Source organism: Harpia harpyja, chromosome 11 (genome assembly GCF_026419915.1).
Source record: "Harpia harpyja isolate bHarHar1 chromosome 11, bHarHar1 primary haplotype, whole genome shotgun sequence".
Lineage (NCBI taxonomy): Eukaryota > Metazoa > Chordata > Aves > Accipitriformes > Accipitridae > Harpia > Harpia harpyja.
The window spans coordinates 40,986,650-41,012,102 of record NC_068950.1 but is presented as its reverse complement, the minus strand read 5'-3'; the positions used below and the strand labels follow the sequence as shown (position 1 = coordinate 41,012,102).

General features: G+C 39.5%; 1 protein-coding gene across 20 annotated transcripts in view; it reads left to right on the top strand.

Moving 5' to 3' along the window:
* Nucleotides 1-25,453, top strand: part of DAB1 (DAB adaptor protein 1) — a 474,713-nt gene that overhangs the window by 409,973 nt on the left and 39,287 nt on the right. For 14 of the 20 annotated variants that reach the window (XM_052801584.1, XM_052801593.1, XM_052801580.1 and 11 more), the window contains 5 exons: nucleotides 395-493; nucleotides 22,160-22,291; nucleotides 22,900-23,019; nucleotides 23,615-23,653; nucleotides 25,192-25,257. In XM_052801584.1, coding sequence (XP_052657544.1) covers nucleotides 395-493; nucleotides 22,160-22,291; nucleotides 22,900-23,019; nucleotides 23,615-23,653; nucleotides 25,192-25,257 — 456 coding nt within the window. The remainder of the gene's footprint in view (nucleotides 1-394; nucleotides 494-22,159; nucleotides 22,292-22,899; nucleotides 23,020-23,614; nucleotides 23,654-25,191; nucleotides 25,258-25,453) is intronic. The other 6 variants (XM_052801596.1, XM_052801595.1, XM_052801598.1 and 3 more) reach the window with 2 other exon arrangements.

Genomic DNA, 25,453 nt, shown 5'->3' with positions numbered 1-25,453 from the left:
ATGCCCATGAAGTAAGCTAAAGTTGTTGGCGTTTTTTACCTCCACTGCTTGTTGGGTTTTTTTCTCGGGGAAAAAAAAAAAAGAAAACAAAACAGCTTATAGCTGGGAAAAGTGTGCTAGAAATGACCTTCAGCTTCCATGAAAACAAATTTCATGGAGGATTACTAGTGCAGGGGTTGGAAGTGGGAGCATGCTTGAAATGCTGTCTGGGTAGCATAAAGATATGTGGTACCTTGAAAAAAGGGAGGAAGCCAGAAGTAAGAGGGGGACTGTTCCTGGAAAGCCCTTAAGTTTTCCTAGAAAAGTGGTGAATCGTCCACAAGCAAATCTTTGTGGTCTGCTGTGGCACCTAGAAGAGTAATGAAACCAGCCAAACTGTTCTTTGTTTCAATAGGGAATTGTTGCTGCGGCTCGTTCGAAAGGAGAACATAAACAAAAAATCTTCTTAACAGTTTCCTTTGGGGGAATCAAAATCTTCGACGAAAAGACAGGGGTAAGTAAAACAATCATGTGATGGAACAGAATCGAATCTTTTCATAGATGTTTCTTGAAAAGCATTTCCTAGCTGAGCAGTAATGTCTCACCAGTGTAAGCACACATGAAGCATCTGAGAAGCTTGATAAAGGGTTATCATATATCAGAGCAAGCCATTAGATGACTGAGGTGTAAAGTGTAGCATGGGGACGTGGTTTATTTTAAAGCCTTGTCCTTGGATATTTCTGCAGAACCACTTACTTGAGTACACAGATGCTCCTTACGTGCATAAACACTCACAGCTCCAAGTCCAGAAAGTGGCAAGAAGGGATTTGTTTTCCTTCTGCCAGATAAAGAATTGCTTCTTGGAAATACCAGCCCACTGTTTGCAGAAGGCAACTGCTGGCAGCAGCACACACTTAGCTGGGATTGCCCTGAAGATGTCCCAGGGGAATCTAGGAATTTCTATCAGGTCCGTAATTCCACACGAATGCAGTTGTAGTCACCATGATGCAATATGCTCCTATTAACAGCAATGATGGTCTTCTGTGAGGTACGCAGTAACCATAAGAATCAGAGCTTTTGTATTGTCGGTGGTAGAAAAAGTATATATTGTATGGAATTGGAGGTAAAAGATACCGGAAAGTTTGAGGTCGCTGTTTGAGGCTGCCAAGCAGCAACTCGTCCAGTAGCATCTGGTTGAGGAAGCTGCAGGACACTTCCATGCCTTACACAGTTTTTGCCACAGCAGTACCATGTTTGATTTTTTTAAATTCCTCTGAAAGAAGAAACCTAAGCAAAACATTATACTACTTAGATAAAAAGCGACAACACACAAAGTGTTTTAATCCTAATTAAGAAGATTTTTACAGCAGTTTAAGCTCTGCCTTGAATTTTAAAAAGCTCTTGATTTAATCTTTTGAAAGATTAACTATTTAACATGATGCCAGAAATAAAACCCTACTGATGATAGATGAAATTATCTTTGCCAGTTAATTTACATTATTAGAAAATCAATGTCATTGAGCTCACTGATACATAATACAAGTAGCTAGTAATGAAAAGCTCATTTGGAATGTGTTGTGTACAGCGTGTGTAAAGTATTCATACAAAAGCAGTGTTTAAGAGAACATTGCTGAGGTTACAGCCTGTGCTTAGAAGATAGGAAATGTCAGAATTAGGGCTGCCAGTGCAGTCGTGGTTGGGTCCTCTAATAAACAGACACTAGGGTAGTACTTAACTATGCAATGACACACCTTTTTGTGGCCAGAGAATACCAGCTTCGTTCAGTGTACAGAACAGAGTTTAGTACACCGAACAATATGGTAATATTTTGTTTTCTTTTTCTTCAGCGTGCAGCCTACTGCCTTGCCACACACTCTGCAAATTGCACTGAGACCACAGTGGCTTTCCTAAGCCTTTTCTTGGAAAAATAAGAAAGAAGAAAGAAAGACTAGTCCTTTTGCACTTGGTCTCTGAATGTTTCACAAACATTGGATTTCTTTTCATAAAATGAAGGGGGAAAAGGGGATGCATTTTAGAAACGAAGGTGTATTTTAGCCAAATTGCGTTTCCTGCAGCATCCTGCACGCTCTCCTGTCTGCAACTAGTGAGATGGGGACATGAGAACAAGTCTCCTTCATTTTGTAACTTTGACACCCTATACTCTAAATCTGACATAACTATATCATCCTTATGGTAACCCTGTCATTCACTCACTCAGGCTTAGACTGAAACCGTTAAATCCACCTTCCAGATGTCTGCCTCTGAGCTGCTGGAGTGATGGACAGGAGTATTGAGTTGTCCTTTTTGAAACAGGACTGTGACAGAGGGATGTGGGGAGCTTTCGACATCAGTTTTTACGTGTTGTTTTGAAAGCAGGAGGATCGTGCTTTCCATGCCAAGCTTTTGAAGCAGGGATGCATGAACTCCTCTGCCGGTTCTTCACAGCCACCATCCCTTTGGCTTTTTCCCCAGCTTGGGTCTCTCTGTGTCCCCAGGTTTCACATCCTTGTCCCACTCTTCTCATAGTCTCTCTCATCCAGCCTGTCTCTGCTTTGCCAACCTACAGTTGTCATCTTATTCCCATCCCTGCTGGTAGTCACGTACAATCTCATCATCTTAAATACACTGGGTGGCATCAGCAACAGGTCATGGACAGACCCCGACGGTGTCTCTGGGCTCTCTGAGCCTGCAGGACCACTACTGAGCCAAGGTGCTTTCCATAGCACAAGAGACAAATATATAGGGGTGATGCACTGTGTCTCATCCACACGGCTTTGGCTCATCGTGGTGTAATGCTAAGAGATGTCAGCTGCTGTAATAATAAATAATACCGTCTGTGTAGTCTCACATCGATGTCTGTGTGCTAAAGTCACCCCCAAAGAAGGCTGCATTACTGCTATGATGTGGAGCCTCCCATAAGGCAAAATAAGGACGATGCAATTAGGTGATGCAGGACACTGATAATCCCATTCTTGACCTAGAAGCAACAAGCTGGCAAAACTGGGGATGTACGATAGCTCAGCCTGACTCTTGATGGGAAGGAAGCAAAAGGGGTTGCAAAAAGGTTATGTTTTGCTCACACAGGTCTTCTGATATCCATGTTAAACTTAAGAATTTATAAAGTGTGGAGACTGATGTTCACATTTGTGCAACAGGGAAGAAAATATGCCCTTAATTGGAAAGAGCCTGGATAATACTGCATTTGCTTTCTCCTCCTTTAACAGCCCTCCCTGTCCCCCACAATGCTTTCTCCCTTAGTTGTGTTTCCATAATTTTGGAATTTCCCAAAGGATATTTTGGGCCACGGTGCTCGTTTATTGTTTATTTGGAAAGGTTATTTACCTCTCTACAGAGGTAATTTTTATCATTGGCTATTGCTATTATAGCTGCCACAATGGCAGTCTGATGTGATAGAAAGAGAAAAAATATTCTGAAAAAATGTAGGCTTCTGTATGTTTAGTATCTTGTAGGCTACTATTGGATTTTAATTTATCACAATAAAAAATCAATTTGTAGCTCAAAACTAGCAAATTTTTTAAAATTGACAGTGTCATAGCTGACTTCATACAGATGATTTAGGGGAATTGCTCCATAATTCATTACAGATGAAGGGCTGTAGTTGGGTTACTACTGAAAATGATAAGCAAGGTTTTTTTCCTCTGTACTTTATAGCTCTCTCTAATATGTTCCAGACCTAATATTCATCAAAAAATATTGATTTAAATAATGCTATTATTCCAGCCATCAGGAATTCTGCCCTTTGAGTAAATTTATCCATGAAGGAGATTAGGGTGAAGGTGGAATATCATTTGGGAAGAATTTATCTCACCAAGAAAAATAACAGCAGGATTTGCTGTGAGTCTGCACTGTAGATGCGATACGATTTAGTTCATCTATAGCACTGCAATAGAAATAACTCCTCTCCTCTCTTATATTTCATCATTCTATTCCACGGATTAATCTAAATAGGTCCCTTCATACCACTTTTCAAATACTTGTCAACGTATTTAGAATGCGAGAGAAGGGCCCTGCTTAGCAGAGTTCACCCTGCAAGCCTGTAGTTGGCGTATGCCGTTATATAGACTCAGTCATCTGCTGGAGGAGCCTGCTCACACAGGCAGAACACCACAAATAGTTCTGCTGTTAAAAGTCCCAACATTAGCCGTATATTCTGAAGTTGTATTTAGTTTGACTAATAGGATTTTCTCCTGTCGTATGCCAATTGTCATTACACGTGGGGTTTCACCCTATTTTTTCTTATCAATGTACCTTTTTTGTCTACTGTCATGTGTTGGCCATCCATCCCACTTGCCTTTTCCAGAACATGGTTGCCAAATATATACGCCACCTGAAGGAAATACATTTATTTTTTTTAACATAAAAAATCTACCACAATTATTACTGAACCCAGACTTTTTCTACCTAATGCCACTTCAGAGATTTCATGGCTGCATATTATATGAAAATAATTTTTGATCATTTGTTCTGCCATATTCCCCTGGCACCTGGTGACATCTGAAGACGCCATCTTTCAAACACAGTATGGCACAAGCTGAAATGTATTCTTCATTGGTAGACTTTCATGAGAGTTCTATATTTTCAAAAGCGTGGTCTGTAGAAGGCAAAAATACAAATAGTTGCATTATGCTTTTTAATATTGTCCTTTTCAGGGCGGAACTTAGTGGTTAATGTGTTCCTTAGAAAGCGACAAAAACCGTAACTCTCAATATAGCAGGATATGCAAAATTTTTAAAGGACCATCATTGTTCATTAGCTATTTATGAGTATTATTTTGTTAATCACACACATCAGGCTATCTCCCTGTGATAGCTTAGTAATGCTTCATTAGATGTGCATGACTAATATGGTTTCCATAAAGAGGCTGTAATTGTCTCATTGTTTATTTATGTAACAATAAATCTTTGTTTACCGTAAGTTACTTTCCAAAAATTTATTTAAAAATAATAATTAAATTCCATAAAATACTTGGGAAACCATTTTCTTCCACATTTGTGTAATGAGGTATACTTTTAAACTCATGCACTTTCTAATTGCAAAATCCTGTTGACTTTAATGGAAAACCCAGACACTGTGAAAGAGAAATATGATGAAAGCAAAAAATTACTATTTGGCTTTAGGTAAAGAATTAGTGCTGTTAAAGTAAAATTTTGTATCAGCTGGTGGATATGAAAATTACCAGAATATACTGCAATATATATATTTATATGAGCTATTGTTGTACATGAAATATTTGTCTAGACTCTACAGTTGTCCAAAAACCATGATAGATCTATATCAGTATCTTGTTTCTTTGTGAGAAGTACCCTAAACAGATGGATTGTAACCTAGTTTATGCAGATGATAGCCATTTCACCAATTTTTCTTTTTTTGGCCTATGCAGCATCGTAAAAGTGAGTTTCATTTGTATTACCTATTACACACTTTGGAGAGATTGACTAGTCTTTCAGAGATGTTGACCCATATCTTTATCAAAATACAGGGCTTGGGCACAGCCTGTGGGATTGTAAAATTTCTAGGAATACTGTAAGTGTCTGATTGGGTTACAGTATTGCAGATAAGGATGGCAGTGTATTACTCATGTTTTATGAATTTAATCTGTAGCCATTTTCTTCAGGCTGTCAGTATGAAATCCAGGAAGGAAAACTATGTATAAATATGTATTTTGTAACTGTATGTATAAATCTATATTTCGTGTTGATTATCTATTCTAGTTCTTGTTATCTATCCCTTACTTTAACCTTTATTATCTTTGAGGAGGATTATGTGACTCTCATACAGAACGGGATTTACCTACCTGAGAAGGTGTTACTTGGTGAATAACATCTCCCCATTCCATGGAAGGGGGACCAGATCTTACCTGTATCATTTTGTACAAAAAAAATTTAATTTGCGTTTTCATTCTGGCCACAGAACTAGTGATTGTGCTTCTGCTTTAACTCTTAACGATGTCCAAATAAATAATATGTGTAGTGGGTGGTTATAATCCTGCTGGCCTCAGATTGTTCTCTTCTAGTGAGATAATGCTATGGCTCTGATATGATCCAGCCACTGTTTTAGATGCCTACATTTTGCCCATCTTCCTGACCTTTTAAGCTCTCTTGACGTTATAATGCATAGATTTTTCAAAGTTGTTGCTAAGGCTTCTGTAAAGCATTTTCCAGCTTGTTCTGCGACTTTATCAGGTTTGTGCTGATAACCCCTGGATTTGCTGCTCTTCTCCATTTATTGTGATTGATAGCGTTAATTATGCTGATATATCGCTAACGGGACAGCTAAACTTGGCTGAAAGAAAATTTTAGCAAGATTAAAATTCTCACTCTTGGCAGAAGTCACCTCATTTCAAATGTACCAAAGGTACTTCTTGACTTTACTGGAAATCTGTTGGTTCTGGCATCTTTGACCAGAAATCGAGGTACGATTATGGATCTGTAGTTGTTCCTTGAAGCACATGTGCTGGAGCAGATGAAATGTCAAACTGTCAAGTCTCTATCACTGAGCATCTCTGAATATTTAAAAATAGAAATAAAAGAAGGAATTAACTTTATCTGCTCTCTACTTGCTCTGCAGAGAGCAGGAGAGATGGTGTGATTAGTTTACTGAATTTTTGTGTTTGCCAGAGCATGGTATTGGCCAGGAGATTGTTAATGGTCCCTGCCTGGGGCTCCTTCCAGCTCCCGGCCAGAAGCTCCCGGAGGTGGGTTTTGTCCCCTTCATTTCTTTGAAAACTGATCTTCCCAAAGTTCCTGCTGGCCTCTTCATGGTTGATCTCAGGTGCAGCATTTCCTTCACATCCTTAACTTACCAGCTGATTTTGAATAAGTCCTTCCACATGGCCTCCATGACTTGTCTCTGGATTTTACCCCTGTGTTTCTAATTTCTTTCTCTCTCCTGCAGTTTTCATCTGGGATTTCCTGGGTGCTCTCTGTCCTTGATCTCCTTTTCTTCCTGCTGTGCTTTTTATCAGAGATACTTCATATGCAAATACAAATTTGGTTATTGTGTCAAACCAAATGATGCCAGCCCTGTCTCCTTCTGTTCAAATCTTGACCTGTCTCTCGAGCCCTCTCCTTACACGTTTAGCCAACAGTTCAAGCTTAACATGGCTAATCTGGGCCTTTTAATCCTGACTCCCAAAGGTCTTTCTCTGACCTCCTTTTTGGAGTGCTGAGGAAACTATCAGCATCATCTATTATTCAGCCCTGTAAATTCAGCACACTTTTTGACTCAATGTTGTTTCTGATTGTCACATCCAGGGTAACTCCAGATCTTACAGATTCTTCTTAACTGCTCTGAAATACAGCATTTATTGTCATGCTTACAGTTAAAACCCAGTCCTGCCTCTCTTCATTTTGTGTCTCAATTGTTATCCTTTTCTTTGTCCTTGACAAATGTGACTTTTATTTTTGAAATCCATCGTGACTGCCAAGATTGCTGTCTCAGCTTATTCTTTTGATCATGTCACACTTCTCTTTGCATTCCTACGCTGAATCTGCCTTCTCTATTTTACAGTCCCTTGCCATGTTTTTTTCCAGGCTCTTCATGGCTGCCTTTACTCTTCATCCACTTTCAAGGAGTCATTCCACAGTACCAGCTTTGATCATTCATTTATTCAGTTTTCAAATAAACGACTCCAAGCCTCTTCCCATCCTGCCCATCATACTTTGGAGGAATCCTTTGCATGTATTCATGCAGTACCCCCTTATTTTTTCTTCAAATCCCTCCTCAAAACACTCCCATGCTAGAAACTTGTTAAACTCGGTGGCGCTGAGGCTGTTGGTACCCTGTGATCGCAGCCTGTCACGCAGAGCTGTGCAGCCTCTTGTAGTCACCCTGTTGTCATTTGCCTGGGATGAGGACAGCCCATCTAGTGGCTTGTAGATCCAGCTCATGAAATCGTTCTTCTGGCCGTCTGTCGTTTCCGTTGTGGCCTTGCAGAGGTATGGCTTGGGGATTGGTTGCACAGGTCAAATCAACCGTGCCTTCTACCGTGTCAGCCTGGTATTTCAGGGGTAAGCTGCCCACAGCGTACTCACCTGGGAGGAAAGGGCAGAGGAATGATGGAGGACATCTGCCAGGGCAGTGAGCGAAGAACTTCTTCATGCCTAAGGGTTTATGAGGAGGAGCTACGGCAGTCACGCATCTCAGAGATATTCCAGGGGGCATCTGGCCCTTAGCTTTCAATGGTTGGAATTAAAAGCATGAACTCTCTGGGATTACCTTGTAACTCAGATTTTTATCAGAATTTTCTGTTTATAGGAACTTTTTGTAAGAAATGTTGGATCTTGGACCATGCTGAGGACTTCTAAGGACTGCAGTGATAAAAATATTACGTAATAACAATAAAAAGCATACTGAAGAACAGCAAAGTCAAATTTTACATGTACATTTGAAAATGGTGACACCTTCCTTAAGCATTATGGGAATTGTATGCATTGTCTGCAGCTTCTGCCTGCGAAAGATTCCTCTGGCCAACTGGGAATCTTGCCCTGTTGCTTGGCAGTTTCCTATCTTTCTACTTGTAAATATGAATAGTAAGAAAGCCATGGCATTTACTGTTCTACGTGCAATAAATATACCTAATTAGAATATGGCGGAGTAGGGGACTTAAAACCCCTGCATATTACTTATATAAGGTATTTATAGTCTTCTGATGCTTCAAAAGGTAAACAATAACACATTTCATAATTAACACTTGACAGTTAGCAAAATGTAAATGTCAGAAGAACCTACTTCCATAATTACATCCCTTATTGACTATTGTAATTAATTTCTTACTGGCCTTCCAAAGTGTGCCCTAGACAGTTTGGATGGTTCAGAATGCTCCACTGGGATTTTTAATAGCCACGAGCTCACAGAGATACATTTTATAGATGCCCAGTTTGCTCTATGAAGATTGTAAAAGCCTTATGTATTATGACGGTTTTGTCACTGTGAAAAGAAGAACCCAAAAGGCAAAACTCAGGTGTGATTTTGCACACTGTGAAGTCTGAGCATTTTGGGATCTAGAGCTTTGGTTTGAACCTGAGGTCTTTCCTCCTAACTACTTGGCATACAGAGGAAGGCTGAAATTTCTCTCCTTCCTCTCATCTGGAAATGCTCTGATCTAGAGCTGAGTTCAGCCTTGTAGTGAGTATCCGCAGGACCCGCCTTGTCATATTTCTGATGTTAATTGGCATGAAGATAAAATAAACCTATTCCAGACGTTTTATCCAAACTGAAATAATTTGTGGGAATTTGTCGTAGTTGTATTTTTCAGTGTGAAAAGGGTAGAAATCGGATTGTTTTCAAAAAGGCAGAAAATAAGATTTTATGACTTTACTGATGGTCTCATTTGGCTGTATATGGCTTCCTGTTGTTTAAGCCAAGCACCCCAGGATGCATTTAAGAAAGGGAGGTATTGCCACGTACATTATGTGTTATGATATGGGGAGCCTCACTATATGCATATTCCCAATCGCCATTTGGCCTCCATTGCATATGGGTGGAGGGGAAATCTGTCTATAGAGCTGTTGTAGTAAAAATTACTATGTAAACACTTCTGATACCGTTTAGCTTTAATGTTTGGTATGCTTAAGCAGAATTTGGAGTGAATTTTACTAAAAACTTGAAAGTCAACTTTTGGTTATAAAAATGTTTTTTGTTATAGATCCCGTTATATAGTGGAGCTGCACTGCATGCCTCTGGTGAGGTATTGTCCCACAGCAGAAAACTCGAAGTATAAAGTTATATTGGGGTTTTTTGCCTATAATCACTACCCTTTTGTGATTCAGCTAAATAAATTAGGATATGAAAGCCACATTGTAGTCCCACTGACTCCAGCTGTGACTTTGCCTTATAGAAGAGCACCCAAAATACAGAGTTGCTTGGGGCAAGGGAGTTGTTTGCAAGTACTGATATTTTTAAGGCAGGTTAATGCACTAACTAGAAAAATGAAAGAAAAAACACTAGAAAAAAATTCAGGCCCATTTTCAGCACACACAGAATTGTAACGCCTGGATTTCAAACTGCTCGGGAAAGGATTTAGTAAGAGAAATGCTGACATAATAATAGCGCAGGTGGCTGAGATGCACTGAAATCTCCCTGGAGAGCGGTGGGGGACTTTCAGCGGGTGCCATAACAGAAAGTTACATCCCCCTTTGAAATGTGCTGTTCCTTCCTCTTGGAGATGGCTGGGAAGCATTATGCCCCAGGTGTGCTGGTGATTTTCCTTCCTATTCAGTGCATTTTATCTGGTAGGCTGCTCTGCAATTTTCTGTATGCCCTCGTAATAGCAATACTACTGACGATGCTTCTGAATTTCTGTGCTAACTTGTGGGCTGTTTAACCTTTCCCATTGCTGGGGTCAGATGCAAGGGAGACGGATGACCTTCGCTGTCAATGTAACGGGAGAGGGAAACTACAGGAAGGTTTACTTTTAAAGTTACCTGGAGTTTGCGAGATGATAGTAATAGATCTCTATTGGCACTAAAATCAGTGGATGATGTTCTGCCCTCAGGAACACGTTTGTGTTTACAGGAAAATCGGCAAGAACTTTGTTCAATCTGATAGTCCAGGGGGATGAGTAAACGCCTTTTCTACCATTTGGTGTATGTAATAAGTGGCCCTGTGGAAGGAGAAGAAGAGGAAGGACAGTGGTTACCACTGGATGCTCTTACTTGTCAACAGTTACCAAACACAAATACCTGCTTTTATCCCAGTCTTTCAGTTGAATAAGTAATAAATTTCAGATACCCATAGATCTTTGCTTAATACATAAGTAACTGTTCATAAAAGTTGTCTTCCTAAATGAGGTGATTGTATTCATAACCTTTCTGGTTTATGCACTGTATCCTCAGCACGCAGGCAACCATGTGTCGCAGAGCCTAAGGGCTGGAACAGCATCTCCCGTTGTGCTACCCAGCACCTGGTAGTAATTGTGGAATTACAGTAGTGCCTAACATGTCCCTAAATTGTAGCACTTCTCTAGAAAAAGCAGCTTTTAATGGAGTCTACCTATCTCTACTGTTAACACTTCTTAAACCTTTGTGGTTCCCATCCTAATTCTGCATCACTGTACTCCCAGCAAAGCAAGCAGCAACATTCCTGCTGACTTTAAAGAGAGCGTTGTGAAATAGGTGAGGCAGAGCACTAATTAATTTGAGTGCCTTGACATTTAAAGCAAATAAGAAGACTGGGTGTCTGAAAATATTGCATATGGCTCCTAGCCCCTGCTCTGCATAGCTCTGAGTATTTTTTTTTTCTTTTTAGGTAGTCAAAATATGGATCTGAATCCAATTTTTTTGATTGTGTCCTTGCTTTTAAAAAGGCTGAGTTGGTTTGTAGAAGGTTTTATAGCCTTCTGGGATCTTTAATTAGCCAAATGCTCTCCTGTGAATGATACAGGAATTTGGAAGTATTTTAAAGTCTAAAACATGTGAGACTGTAACCTGTACATGCATAAGGCACAGTGCTGAGACTGAAGTAATGAGGAAGTTCAGTTTTGATTAGGAGAAGTAGAAGACATGCTGTGCACAGAAGTTGTAAAGGGTGGGGGAGAACTAAAGGAATAAGTAGTAGAAAACAAGCCAGCATCCATGCATCAAAGCTATGAAAGGCTCTACTGCATGCATTTAAGTAAAAGGTGAGAGCAGCACTGCCTGACAGCTTTTCTGAAAGGCAGACCCTGTGTGACACCCACTGCCAGGACAGAAGAGCAAGGCAGGGAGAGAGAAAAGCAAAGGTAAATGAGCCATGCTCTCTGCTGGGCCACATCTGCATGCGGACTGTTTAATCAAAGTTTGCTTTTGGAGATTTCAATTAGCAGAAGACTAAAACTAAACATTCAGCCTGCTTTAAATGAAAATGAGCAGGGAAGAAACAACTCTGGGCATTAAAATGTGCAAATGGAGCTTTAGGGCTCCCTTTTGAAAGGTGTGAGGGCAGAACTTACAAATACTTTCCATTGCCTGAGTTGAAATGTAGAACTGTTGTAACACAATGTGCCAAACACCTACTAAGTGCAACTCCAAAAGAAATTTCTACCTTGGGATAATGCGGGGTGGGTGGGGAACGCAAAATCGAGCCAAAAATTACCTGAAAGTTCTTTGTTCTTTTTTAGAGTCTCTTGGAGGTTTGCCTTTTACATTTTATTTTATTCTTATGTTAGGGGGCTTAAGTACTGCACACACTCGTAGTGTTGCTACGGATGCTTTATAACCTAGGTTAAGTGTCTGGTTTGGGACCTGAACAAATGAAGGAGTGGCACATTTATGGGATTATCTGAAGTTTGTTTATACATGCAACTGTAACTCAAAGGAAGAGGTTTCCTCTCTTTTTCTGTAGGAAGACTGAAAATAAAATGGCATGGCCTTTATGACCAGTATAGATAGTTAATGATACTGTTTCCGAATTGTAAAGCTTATCACTCCAGAGTCATCTTTTTCGAACCTGCACATACACTGAGTCCACCAACAGCCCCCAGGCACCTTCAACACAGGCGTCGTTATAATGCTCTGTGGTTGTGCACTTCCAGTTATGGAATAATCTGAGATCTTACAATACTGACAGAGGTTGTTCCTTAGTCTTTTCAAAAATCTGCCATAGCCTCACAGGCCAGTTCTGCATTGGGAAGAATATCCAGCAGCTCAGACATCTCTGCTGGGAACCAGGAGAATTTCTCATGATAATGAATTTGGGCAAAAGTAGTAGTAGTAGAGAAGGGTGACCCCAGGATGAAAAGCTTAACTGTTTGTGGTATGGAAAGGTAAACTCAAGTGTTTCTTATAAGCAAACCGATGTCTGTGGTAGGAGATATTTCAGGATGTCTCCTTTAGCTGGTACTCTATATTTATATGTTGGCCACTAGAAAATTAAGCCATTAGAGATGAAGAGGTGGGCTGAGTTGATTTTGTCCAATTGGGTACTGTGCCACTTGAAACCAATTTGTCGTTGTGGAACACAGGATTTCTTGCTTGTATGCTTTGGTTTATTTCTGATCGTGAAATCACTTTTGTATTTGAAAGATATAAAACATTGTGTCATGTGAACTTCTCAACTTTTTTGCTTTCATTTTCAGTTGGCTCATGAGCATGGCATACTGGTTATACACAGTTTGTGAATTCATAGAGTCCTTTTCTATTATTCTTCTTCTCTGTACATGTGCTTTCTCTCAGCCCCCTTTAAAGTCTTATTAAATTGGTATGAGTATCTGGGAGACAGATAGATAAATATAAAATAAATCCCTTTTGTCCTTTTTCCCCTTTTCCAGAGAAGTTTGGAACGTTACAGAAGTAGATTTATGGCTAAAGAAAGTTGTTGTTTGATGACTATCCAGTGCAACTTAAATTTTAGTATTGCCAGTATGAGTGGGATTTTTGTGATGTTTGCAAGCTCTGCTTTATAGGGTTTGCATGACAAATCAACAGAATCAGAGGCTGGTTTTCACTAATGAGCTTTTCAAATCACAGGCTACAAGAAGAGGGTGGGTCATAATGCTTGCTGAATCTGAAGCAGTTAAGATCTGAGACAGTTAAAGCCAAAAAATTGCCTCCAAAGCTCCTAGGAGCTGTATGAAGGAATTTCTTGTGCTGTTCATGTAAATCAAAAGCATTTCAGGAGGTGAGGAATACTGGTGTAAAGGAACAAAAGAACCTTGTAAAAGTAAAGGCTTCTCAAAGACATTCACAAGCTATAAAGATGACTGCAATAAAAATATGGAGAGGTTCAGTGATACTGTAACGAAATGACTGTCTCATTACTGAATATTGTGCTCCCTCAAATTCAAGATTTAATCAAATTTCAGGGTGTATCAGGAAAAAATACAAGGCATGGGCAGAGGTGCTACACTTGGGCTGTATGCAAGCTTTGGCTTGAGAGTAGAGAGCAATATTGGTATATTTATGGCTATTTTGATCTACTGACCATTTTGCAGAAGGTGATGAGGTAGAGACTAAGGAGGAATACACTTGGACAGATGTGTTACAGCCCTGGAAACCCAGCAGGGGCCACTGGGCAGCTGCCATCCCAAAGAATAAAATAATATCCTTGTAGGCAGGTATTGTTACTTGCACACCACATTGAAATAATGAAATGGCAAGGTAAAACAATGTATTGTAGTCTATAGGTGGTCCCATACAGTTGCAGTGTAGGGCCATATTGCATTACTGAGCTGATTATGGCCTAGCGGAGCCATTGACTTCGGTATCAAGGATCAGGTTTGCTGCTTCTTGGTATTGTTGTGCAAATCCTTCTTTGTTTTAACCATCCTGATAAAACAATGACTGTGCCTGATGCAGAAACAATAAGAAAATAGCACGAGACTCATGGGAGGTCCAGCATCATGGCTTTAGTGTAGCACATTTGTTTTTCCAGAGCTCTATGAAAATGTTTCCTTGCCCTTTAGGATTTTCTTTGTCCTGGAACACCATTTGCAAGTACCTATTTAAAATATAACTTGGGATTAATGGTAATTGGACAAGGGTTTTAGATTTAGCTAGCTACTTTCACTCCTGGTACAAGAAAAAATTGAAAAGCCTTTGAAGTGAAGGTACAAAATTAGCCATGTGTGCGTTCCAGTTTTGTTTTGTTCCTTTCCAAATTCATATATCTAATAAATGGATCTTCTGCATGAGCAACTTAGCATTTGCTTCCTAAGACAATGAACAATAACTAAACTCCTATCTGGTCTTTGTCAGACATTATTACAAATTATGAGAGCCAGACAGAAGTTTATTACCTTAGTGGTGTTCTCTTTCACAAATTAGGTTCTTGGAACATCCAGCTAGCTCGATATCATAGATCCATTCATCACAATTAGACTGCTGTGCTGGCAAAGTTAAGTCCCGCTAACTTAATTGACTCCCAGTATATGCCAGGGGTCTCGGGTGAGGACAGCTCCAGGCCAGTCGAGAGCATCACCGCATGTGCCTATCGCAGGAGGCTCGAACAACGACACTCGTGTTTGCTCTCTTAAGAATTTGCTGCTCTTGCTCCCCAGGTAAGATACAGGCAGTAGCAGGATACTTTTTTCATCAAGCAAAGGAAATGGTAAGGATTAATTCAGATTCTAGCTGAGGCTGAGGTACCCTTTTAAGCTATGTTCCCGAGTCCAACCAAACAGGCTCCTACCGAGGGTACTTGCACCAAGTGGTTGCCTTTATATAGTGTGAATTGGAGTGTACAGATTGAGCTTAGTCTAGCACTTCACTTGAAGATGTGCTTCTCCTTAGACATATGATTATGCTCACTGACTTTCATCTTTCCTGACTCAGCTGTACGTTGCTGTGTAAGCTTGGGAAGTCACATAATCTGGTTTTTGCTTCAGTCTTCTCAGTTGCAGGAAGAGAATGGCTCTTAAGAGTTTATTGTTATTATTGTTAATTGTTATTAAGAGGAAATTAAATTTACACATCTTTTGGGTGCTTTGCTGTGACGCAGCCAGACTGCTGACCCCCTGGAGGGACTAAGTCTGTGATAACTGGGACTAAATCTGTCTTGATTCTTTTCTTTATCAGCACCATATTTTATGTGCCCCTTTGTGATACATAGACCAAGCTTTGATCTGCATATAATCTGAAAGTGTGCTTTTTGTGCCAAGTGTTTTTATTGCAAAGCTTGTGCACTGAAACGCCTTTTAGAAGTTGGCACTTGGAAATGTCTTTCTTTAGGTTATTGTCTGCAAAATCAGTGTGTATGGAAGAAGCACAGGGATTAGACAGATTTATTTTCTTCTCATTGTGAAGACATGCTTAAAGGCTGCCATCTGAGAAGTCCCTTCAGGCTTGGAGGACACTCTAGAGGTTACATTTGCCTTTTCTGCTCCTATTCTTGGTTTTTTTGCAGACGGAAGGTCCATAACATATTGCTCAGCCCAAACTCCATGAGTGGCTTTGGGTCAAAAAGATTCAGGGCTGGACCATTCATTTCAGCTCTGTAGTAAGTAGCACATGTTCAGTCTCCTTCAGCACAAGGGTTCAGTTCTCACTCCATGGTAGTGTGTTCAGTTTATACTCTTTTATGATCAAAACTGATCGTCTTGGCCAGTGCCTGGAAATGCCTCCCAATACCAAAATCTTCATAACGACAAGAGGTTTCTCGTGGGTTTTGCTTTTCAGCTATTCATATGTGACATGTATTTTTGAAAGCTGAATTGAAATGATACTTTGTTCCAAGACTGCTTGCTCTTCTAGTAGGAATTCAGTATCTTGGTGAATTGCTAAGCTTAAACTGTACTGCTCTCTTCATTTTCTAGATCAAACGAGGTTAAATTTTCCATGTATTGTACTAAATTTTTATATAACAGATTTTTTTGTCTATCAAGTGTTTACCCACACCAGCCACTACCACATTTAAGCCAAATTACTGTGATCTGTCATATATTGTTTATTCTGCTGTCCTCTCCCCATGGACACGCAACTGGAGTACTCATCATGGTAGGAAAGGACTGCCAGACTCAAAATATGATTTTTGCTATTTGCCTTTTGTTTAGACGCATAGTTTCTAAAGCTGTCTCTCTTGTGAGCGCTATTTTTCCTCCTTTGCTCAAACGTCCCCTTTTGTATTATATGGCCTGGGTAAACTGTTCCCCTCTTGCCTTTCTGACCAATTGGAGCAAAATCCAGTTTTTTTGTATTCATCTTTGGAAAATGGGCAAAAATAATAGGAAAGGAGAAAGGATAATGAAAAGCATCTGCCCAGTGGAGGCAGAGAAGACTGCAGTAGTAACACCACGATTTGCAGCAGCCTGTCACTAATAGAGAAATCAGCAGCAGTGATAAATTTACAAGGTGTGTTGTAAAGCCTTATCAGGTTGGATTTAGCTGCCTCTGACAGCAACCTGCAAGTTCTGTCTCTTCATTTACACTTTAGCAACACCCACAATGCCAGTGAAATGTTTTTATACTGCGCCGAGTGCTCAGGAACCACCAGGGAGGCAGGGAAAGGCTGTGGGTGAATGCACTGACGGCGCTGGGGGAGCAATTGACTTTTCGGGTGGATGAGCTCTGTCACCACCCCTGCTCTTGGTCGCCCTGTGCTGTGTCCAGTAGTAATTTGCAGGGAGTTTGGAGTTGTTGGTAACTGTAGCTCTGAAACACACCAAGCTGTCTCCTTTTTGCTATTTCACATTAAACTGAAATTTTTTGCAGTGGTTAGGGGAAGGCTTGTTGCGTTTCCGTCATCTGCTCGTCCCCTGCATATCTCGGTAGGTTGATGCCTTGCTACCCCATCTGCCACCCAAATACTAAGTTCCAGAAAACAACACGGGAAAGTTCGAGGTGCAAATATGATTTACTGATTCCATTTCACTGACATTTAAGATCATTGACTTTTTCCTCAAATTGTCTGTACACTGTCCCATTGAAACATACTTGTATCTAGGGGGAAAGGAAGTTGAAAGGTTCACAACTGCTTAATAGGTATCCATGCACCATTAATGGGTACCAGGGAAAACTGCATGCCAGCAAGGGTTTTTGGGCAGTTTGGGTGGGGTTTTTTTGGTCGTCTACATACAGGGGACTGCTCTCCATCCTTGCCTGTAAGTTATAAAACTAGACAGGTCTGGGATTTGAATCTGGAGCTGTAGAGAATTCAGGTGTTTCATGTCTGCTCCTTAAGTGTGTATTTGGACTGTGGGGTGTTTATGATGGAGACGAGCAGCTCCAGCCCACCTCTACTAAGTGCATTTTAACGAAACAGCAGAGAAGCATTGCAGCACAAACATAGGCAATTAGAGAAACGCTTGTGACCAGTTGTTGTCCCCATGATCCCTGCAAATCTCAGCTAAAACAAACAGGTATTGTAAGGAAATGACCATGAAGAACATTTGACGAAGTGCCGTAGTATGCACGTCTTGAGCTCCATTAAGGAACACAGCAGCCTCCTATGTGTAGTGGAGGAGCTGGCTACACATCTGTACCACTCCAGCATTTCTTGCAGCAATGAGATAAAATTCATCTCAGTAACACTCGTGTTTTACAATTCATTGTTTTCACTTAATGTGTTGCAGTAAATAATGGTCAATGTACTATTGCACTTCTGGCTTGCTAAGCTTGTTGTTAAGGCATTGCCGTAATTTTCCACGTTAGGTTCAGGTTCTATGATTTGTTCAGTGGTCTTCCTACACACACAGGGCCTGATTTCCTAATGTGCTGCTGAGCAGTCACATCAGTTGGAGTGCAGGGGACTTTTAGGTAGACAGCAGCATGACTGAAACTATAGTCCCTAAAGTTATTTTATTATGAATCTATTAAGCATTTTGCAGTTTGGTGAGTAACTTTGATGTTTGAGGAGCTTTATGTGACACACAAAATGTATTATTGCTTATTCAAATGTGATAGAAGTGAATAGATGGGAATAGAAATGCAGAGGATGCTTGGGCCACGTCTGTCACCCACATCCCAGTATTGACAGCGTGGAAATTATAACAGCGGAGCTGTCAGTTGATGCCATCTATCTGAAAACAGGCTCACCGTTCAGTTATTCAAGGTGAAAGGCTGTGGAACTTAAATCCCTGTGAAACTTGTCCTTATGGATATAATATTGTATGGTACATGCTTCCTGCTTTCGTTGGGGCAGCTTTTATAGGAGGCTTTGCAGCTTGCAGGATATTTTTTGTTGTGGCTCTTAACACTGTGCCCCAGGCTCCACTAAATAGACAACCTCATTAAAAGAGAAATAGCGATAGTAAAGCAGTGACTTTCTCATGCCATCTAACTCACATATTTGACATGATTGCTGGACCCTCCAAGTACTTAATTGATTGTCTTAATTGATTTAGTGGCACTGGAGGCTACAGCATGGAAATAAAGGGGCAAGATGAGGATAAGGGGTGAAAAAATTTATGATAGGTGCCAAGCAGCCTGAGGGAAATTAGAAATGCTACAGATCTCAGAGGCAGCTAAATCAATTCAGTGTGATGTACAGGGAGTAACCTGGGGGAAGAGGAGAAGCGGGGGATAGAATAGAGAAAAGGAGAGAAAATAATGGCTAGTGGGAGAGAGCAGAGTAAACTTAAGGGGAACAGGGAAGACAGCAGCCTTGGCGGAGGTGGGTATTTTGGACTTCTTTAAGTTTAACACCAGGAAAAAACTTTCTAGTGTATGAATAAAATATAATAATGACATCATGTTTAGCCTAAAAAGAAGGACTCGTGCATCACGAGATTGTCTTAGTTACCTGGTTTGAGACTGTGCTTCCATTTAAAATCCTCAATGTTTGCAACAGTGACTAAAGTCACAGGAGACCTAAAATAATTTGGAGGCTATGTACAGTGGATTTTTTTTAACAACTGAAGCCTAAATGTTGAATTACTTTCTAATCTGTGCAATATTTAATTGACTGTATTGAACCATAATACAAATTAAGTCTTCTCTATAATTTGGTCTGTTGTACTGCAGCCCTCCAAAACAATTTGATACCTCACTTATGAATTGGTAAACGGCTCATAGCAGCGCTCAGCAAAGATACAGTAAAAACATCAAATAGTGTGTGATGGAATCCATCAGCATGGGCATACAGGGGTGTCATAAACATCCCGGATTATGAAATAATTCTTTTATGTGCTTCTGACCCACTAGAGACAGGATTGAGTCATGGTAAAACCTTGAAGATACTAAAAAAAAAAAAAACCCAACAGGCTGGGGAGAAAGTGGGGCAGATCAGCTTGTGAATATTAACTGTTGAGCTCTGACTGCTACAAGCAATTTTGCATGGCTTTTGTTTTATTTCCTTTCAGGACTGTTCATATCAAGTATCAAGGGGGTGGCTACATGTGAGCAGTTATAAACTGAGGGATAAAGATGACATTTCTATTGGTTGGTCTCATTTTATGGGACAGATTCATCTATGCGAATGCATCAGACACAAATCTAATCAAAACACGCAAAGAGCATGTGTTTATATAGATAGCCTCAATTGTAAGTCTCTGTTGGGTGGCTGGATGAGATGGTGTTTCTCCTCGTGCTGTCCCTTCTGCTGTCCTCTACTCTAGTGCACGTCTCGCTGCTGTGAAGGAGACTGCGGGATACTGGGCAGGCTGCGTCCTTAAAACAAAGATTTACAGAAAGGATGCAGTTCTGATCTTGCATTTTGTGGTGGTAAATCTCTACTGACTGCAACAGGAGTCTCATTTCTGCTTTACGATGAGCAAAGAATCAGGCACTCATTAAATAACATTTGGAATGAAGTATTGGAATATGTAGAAAGGACACATTAGGTGAATCGAGGGCTGTGAAAATGCAGGTTCGAAGGAGTGATTATATCTACATTTGAGTACAGATGTGTGTATGCAACATTGCATTTCATGTGTATGTTCCAACTCGGTATCCCTCAAACAAATGAAAAACTCTTGCTAAACACTCCATACAGTAAAATATGTGAAAGGATAATGGTGCAGTCACCTTTACTTAATTTGTACATCTATTGATACAGTATGTAAAATATCATAACCATTAAAAATGTAATGATTTTCGAACGGTTAATGAGGGTTTCCCAAATAAATTGGAGTGTCTCCATCTGCTGTCTTACATTGTGGGTGATACTTTTCCATGGTAGAATGATCTTCAAATTTAATTCCATGAGGAAGGAATCTGATCACAGTTTAATTTCAGTGCAAAACGCTGTCTCGCAATCAATAAAGCAATGTCAAAGAACTTTGATTTAATAGGAGCCAGAAATAACGTTCCCTGTCATATGCAGAATAGAGAGATGGGAACATTTCATTTCATTGTAACAGATAGCATGCAACTTGGTTTTCAGAAAAACCTAATAAATCAATACCCCTGTATTATCTAAGTAAGATCCCATCATTAATTTTAAACGCTTAACACGTTGGAAGAGTCTGAAGTGCACCTTCAGCTTAGCCATGTTCAGCCTGAAGTCAATGGCAACACTTCCATTTTCCTACGAGCAAGCAATCTTGATCTTGGGAAGTTAGGAGTCATTTACTGTGAAATGAAAATGAAACATGTCCAGTCTTTTGTTTTATATGTAGTCATCTGTCTCTTGCATGCTGCCTCTCCTTTTAAATTTCAATCCATGTTCTACAAAAGTCTCACCGCTTGTCGCTTGCCCTGCACGCGCTCAGCCTTTTTGTTTCTACACACACACATCCTCTCCGGTTTTGAATTTTAAAATGTTTTTTTTAAACTCTAAAAATAACTGGTTGTTTAGAGATTGCCTGGATACCATGCTGATTTTCAAAATGTGCTTTTCTCAAAACCAGCAGGAATCTGGACCTCAGAAGAATTCTTTGTGAGGCTTTGCCTGCTCTCAGAAATAGCATTATCCCTAGATGATAGAAGAGCAGGTCAATGTATCAGGAGGCAGAAATTCAAACTAATAGGTTGTTTTAGATAAACTTTTCAAGGACATTATTCTGAGTAGAAATACTTAAGTATTACTTTGGTAATAAACTGCTATTTAGGCCGAAGCGAGAAAGATTCTGGCACTCCAGGACATGCTTATAGGAATCTCAGATTCATGTCCTGGCTCTGGGGAGAGTTTTACTCATACATTTAAAACAAAATTGAGTCTTTTTATTATTACAATTAACCAAAGTGGGATTTTAAATAAAACGTGAACTTTTGCATTTAGCATCGATTTCAAATTGAATAATTGTATTTCCATTAATTTTATGGGGAAAATACATTTTTGGAGTTCTGTTACTGCTTTAAATGAAATATCGCTTGCTGGCTGATGCCGAGTGTTGCAGAGATAAAGCAAGCCTGGTGCCGATTCTTAGAGAGATTGGATATCCAGCTCTAGCACTGCAGCCCCTGCAGATCAGTCTGTCCTTAGAGTCGCCCTGTATGAAGCTACAGGTAGCTTTTGCTGCTTCTTTTGTATACCTACCAATATTGATTCTGTACCTAGGATGCTGTGTAGGTAGTAATTAGGTAACATGATACTTTCTATTGAATTATATCTCACCAAAAGATACCAAGAAAGATCTTCAGCTGAAGCTTTTAGTCAAATTATTAAAGCAAGTCAAGTTTGGCTACATTTTGAAAAGAGAATAGGCTTAAAGAGTTCAGATATTAATTGATTCTGATACCAGGATATGTTTGCTTGTTTTAAATCCATAGGTGTATTGAGATCCAGGTAAAGCACTGATGAAAGAGGAATTCTAACGCTTGTTAATGGAACATTTTCATGGATATTTCTTACTGTGTTTTTTTAATAGCTACTACAGCACCACCATGCAGTTCATGAAATTTCATACATCGCAAAGGATATCACAGACCATCGAGCATTTGGATATGTATGTGGAAAGGAGGGAAATCACAGATTTGTGGCAATAAAAACAGCCCAGGCAGTAAGTATCAAATCACTGTCATTTTCTACAGTGTAGCTCAATAGAAAAGCTGTGTTCATAAGAAGCTGTTCAAGAGGCCAGTCTTGTATTGTTTATGATTGTGCTAGACTTGTCACAGGTGTCTGCTCAGATGTTCTTAAATAGCAAATTAATGAAACCAGCTCTGGAAAAAGCAAATGTATTTCACTATTTCCGATTTTTCATGATGTATTTTTTTATAATTAGTTATTATTTTCTTTCTAACTAAACTAGACCGGATACAGATAAATTTCGTTATATTCCTATACTCATTTAAACAGAAAGTGATAGATACCAAATAGCTACTTTGCATATAGTCTACCGTAATTCCATTGTATGAGAAACCACTAATAAATATGCCTTTATGTTCATATATATGCCTTTTATATTCATAATTAGAATTACTATTAATTTGCAAATAAAGTTAGTTCGATAGAAATTAACCCGAGCCTGGATGCTAAGGTAGAAATTAATTCTGTATGAAGTTCTCTCCCGTTGTGGAGATGCTGTAAGTGCTCTATCAGCAGGATGGGATAAGAGGTGTATATTTTCCTGTATAGAAACTTTCCTTCCTGTTTTTGCTTCCATAGGCTGAACCTGTAATTCTGGACTTGCGAGACCTGTTTCAGCTCATCTATGAACTGAAACAAAGGGAAGAAATGGAAAAAAAGGCACAAAAGGACAAACAGTGTGAACAAGCGGTATACCAGGTACACGCATAAGCTTAGACTACTGCCAAGAAAAGTATGGTTTGAAGTATCCCCCAAAGTTGCTCCAAAGAGGCACTGAGCATCCTCAGCATTTCTTAACGGCAATGGGTTTGAACGGTGCTAGCTTTAAGTGGACAAATATGAACCTAACAGCCATTGTGAGCTCAGAAGTAGGATTAAAGTGATGAAAGCTATCACCTGGGGTATGATGAACATGTTTAGCAACTGGAAATGATCTATTCATTTCCCACATAGTGTTTCTTCTGATTCAGAAGGAAAACTTTAATGAGGGTCAGTGTGTTTTAAGTCAGGTTTTTTAACAGTGTCTAATACTTTAGGGAGGATTCAATATACTTCTGAATGTGTGTATTTGAATCAAATCATATAAGGTGCAGATTGTTAAACTCGCATGAAACTTGAATAAAGTTACTTTGTGCAATAATGTGACTTTATCTGTATACTAAAGAAAGAAAACTATATACTTACCTGCCCATTTTGCTTATTTCTTTGCTGTCCTTTAATTTCTGAATACAGTTCTTTTATCTCTACTGTTTATGTCTTTGCTTTTACTGCCTGTCCTCTTACTTTGCTGTAGACAATTTTGGAAGAAGATGTAGAAGATCCTGTATACCAGGTAATTTCTGAAGCTGTATGGCCTTGGAGTTTCAGAAATGACTAGATATATGTTATCTTCAAACACAGCCAAAACCTTTAACAAGATGTTTTGAAATTTACTAAGATAGGTCTTCTGAGGAACTTGTAAGATTTTTACAGAAAATAGCATATTTAGAGATTAAGCTGTAAGTAATAGCACAATATATCTGTATAGAATAGAATAGAATATTTCAGTTAAATATGTCATAAATATTTCCTAAAATGTGGCTTGCGAGTCCAGATTTTGAGTTTCCAAATGAGATTTGTCATCATTTTTGAATACACTACCTAACTGAAAAAGGAGCTACTTTGAGAATAAGGAAGGTGACATCTTAGAATCATAGAATCATTTAGGTTGGAAAAGACCTTTAAGATCATCGAGTCCAACCATTAACCTAGCACTGCCAAGTCCACCACTAGCCCGTGTCCCTAAGTGCCACATCTACACTTCTTTTAAACACCTCCAGGGACGGTGACTCCACCACTTCCCTGGGCAGCCTGTTCCAATGCTTGACAACATGTCAATTTATTACTACCTTGTGCTGATAGTAATAAATTGACATTTTGTTTTTATTTTCTGCGGGGCTAGAATTTAATTCAGAGGGTGAATATTTGGAAAAAACAACAGTGGAATTGACGTTATAACACACTCCCTTGTTGGCATTTGAGCTATGATTTAATAATAGATCTGAAATTTAAGTCTTGTTTCATCCAAGCAGAATGTCTGGGAGCGAAGATGATTATCAGGAATATGTCAATATATTCATGTCCGATACCCTACTAAGTATGAAGAAGAAAAAGATGTAATTTCTTTCTCATGTTTTTGTGCTGAAACAAAATATATGATAGGTTACTTTTTTTTTTTTCCTGGAGATTTTGTGTTCTTCCACACAGGCATGTCAGTGGGAGGCACGCTGAAAGAAACTGATTCAACCATTAGTGAATATTGAACAGTGCCTAAGGTGCAGCAAGAAAGATGATAAGATTTAGGATGCCCCAGATTACTATTCAGCTTTCATAATATCAGGAGTTTTACTTTGTGCTCCTCACAATAAAGCAAGTACCTGAAAATCAAAAGTGTTGTGACAGCCTTTTGCCATGTGGCCTGTTCCATGTGGCCTGTTACATGAGTACCAGCCTATTCTCCCAGTTTGGATTTAGCTTTTTTTATTCATAGATAATAAATATATGTGGAAATAATTGCCATTATGTAAAAGAGGCAAAATTCACGTTGACTTCAGAAAATTAATATTGGGCCACAGGCAGTCTCCCTGGTGAGAAAGAATTAGGAAGTTGCTCTAATGATCATTAGAGGAGATTTAGGTCTATTCATTGCCGGTTTATGAAATATGAAACAACCTTACTCTGCGCTTTCCAACAAACCAGTTGTCCTGCTGCCAGCCTGTACTTTGAACTTGTTTCTTTAATGCCTGCCTATGTTTTTACGTGGAATTCCAAATCGCCTTTTTCCCTTCTGTTTCATCTTTGACTTTTCCTCTCTGGCGGCTGGTGTAATAGTACATTGTGTTTGAGGCTGGACACGAGCCAATCCGTGAGCCTGAAACGGAAGAAAACATTTATCAGGTATAAAATCGCTAACTTCGGTGTTTTCATTGCAACAATTGCAAGCATTTATTAAAGTACATTTCATATATAGTTCACTTTTATTAGTTTTCATTCATCACAAAAATGTCTGGCTTTTCATTCTGGTGACATGACATGAATAATCTGCCCAGTCTCAGTGTGATTTTTCTGTTGTTTGTCATTTCAGCTTCTGCAA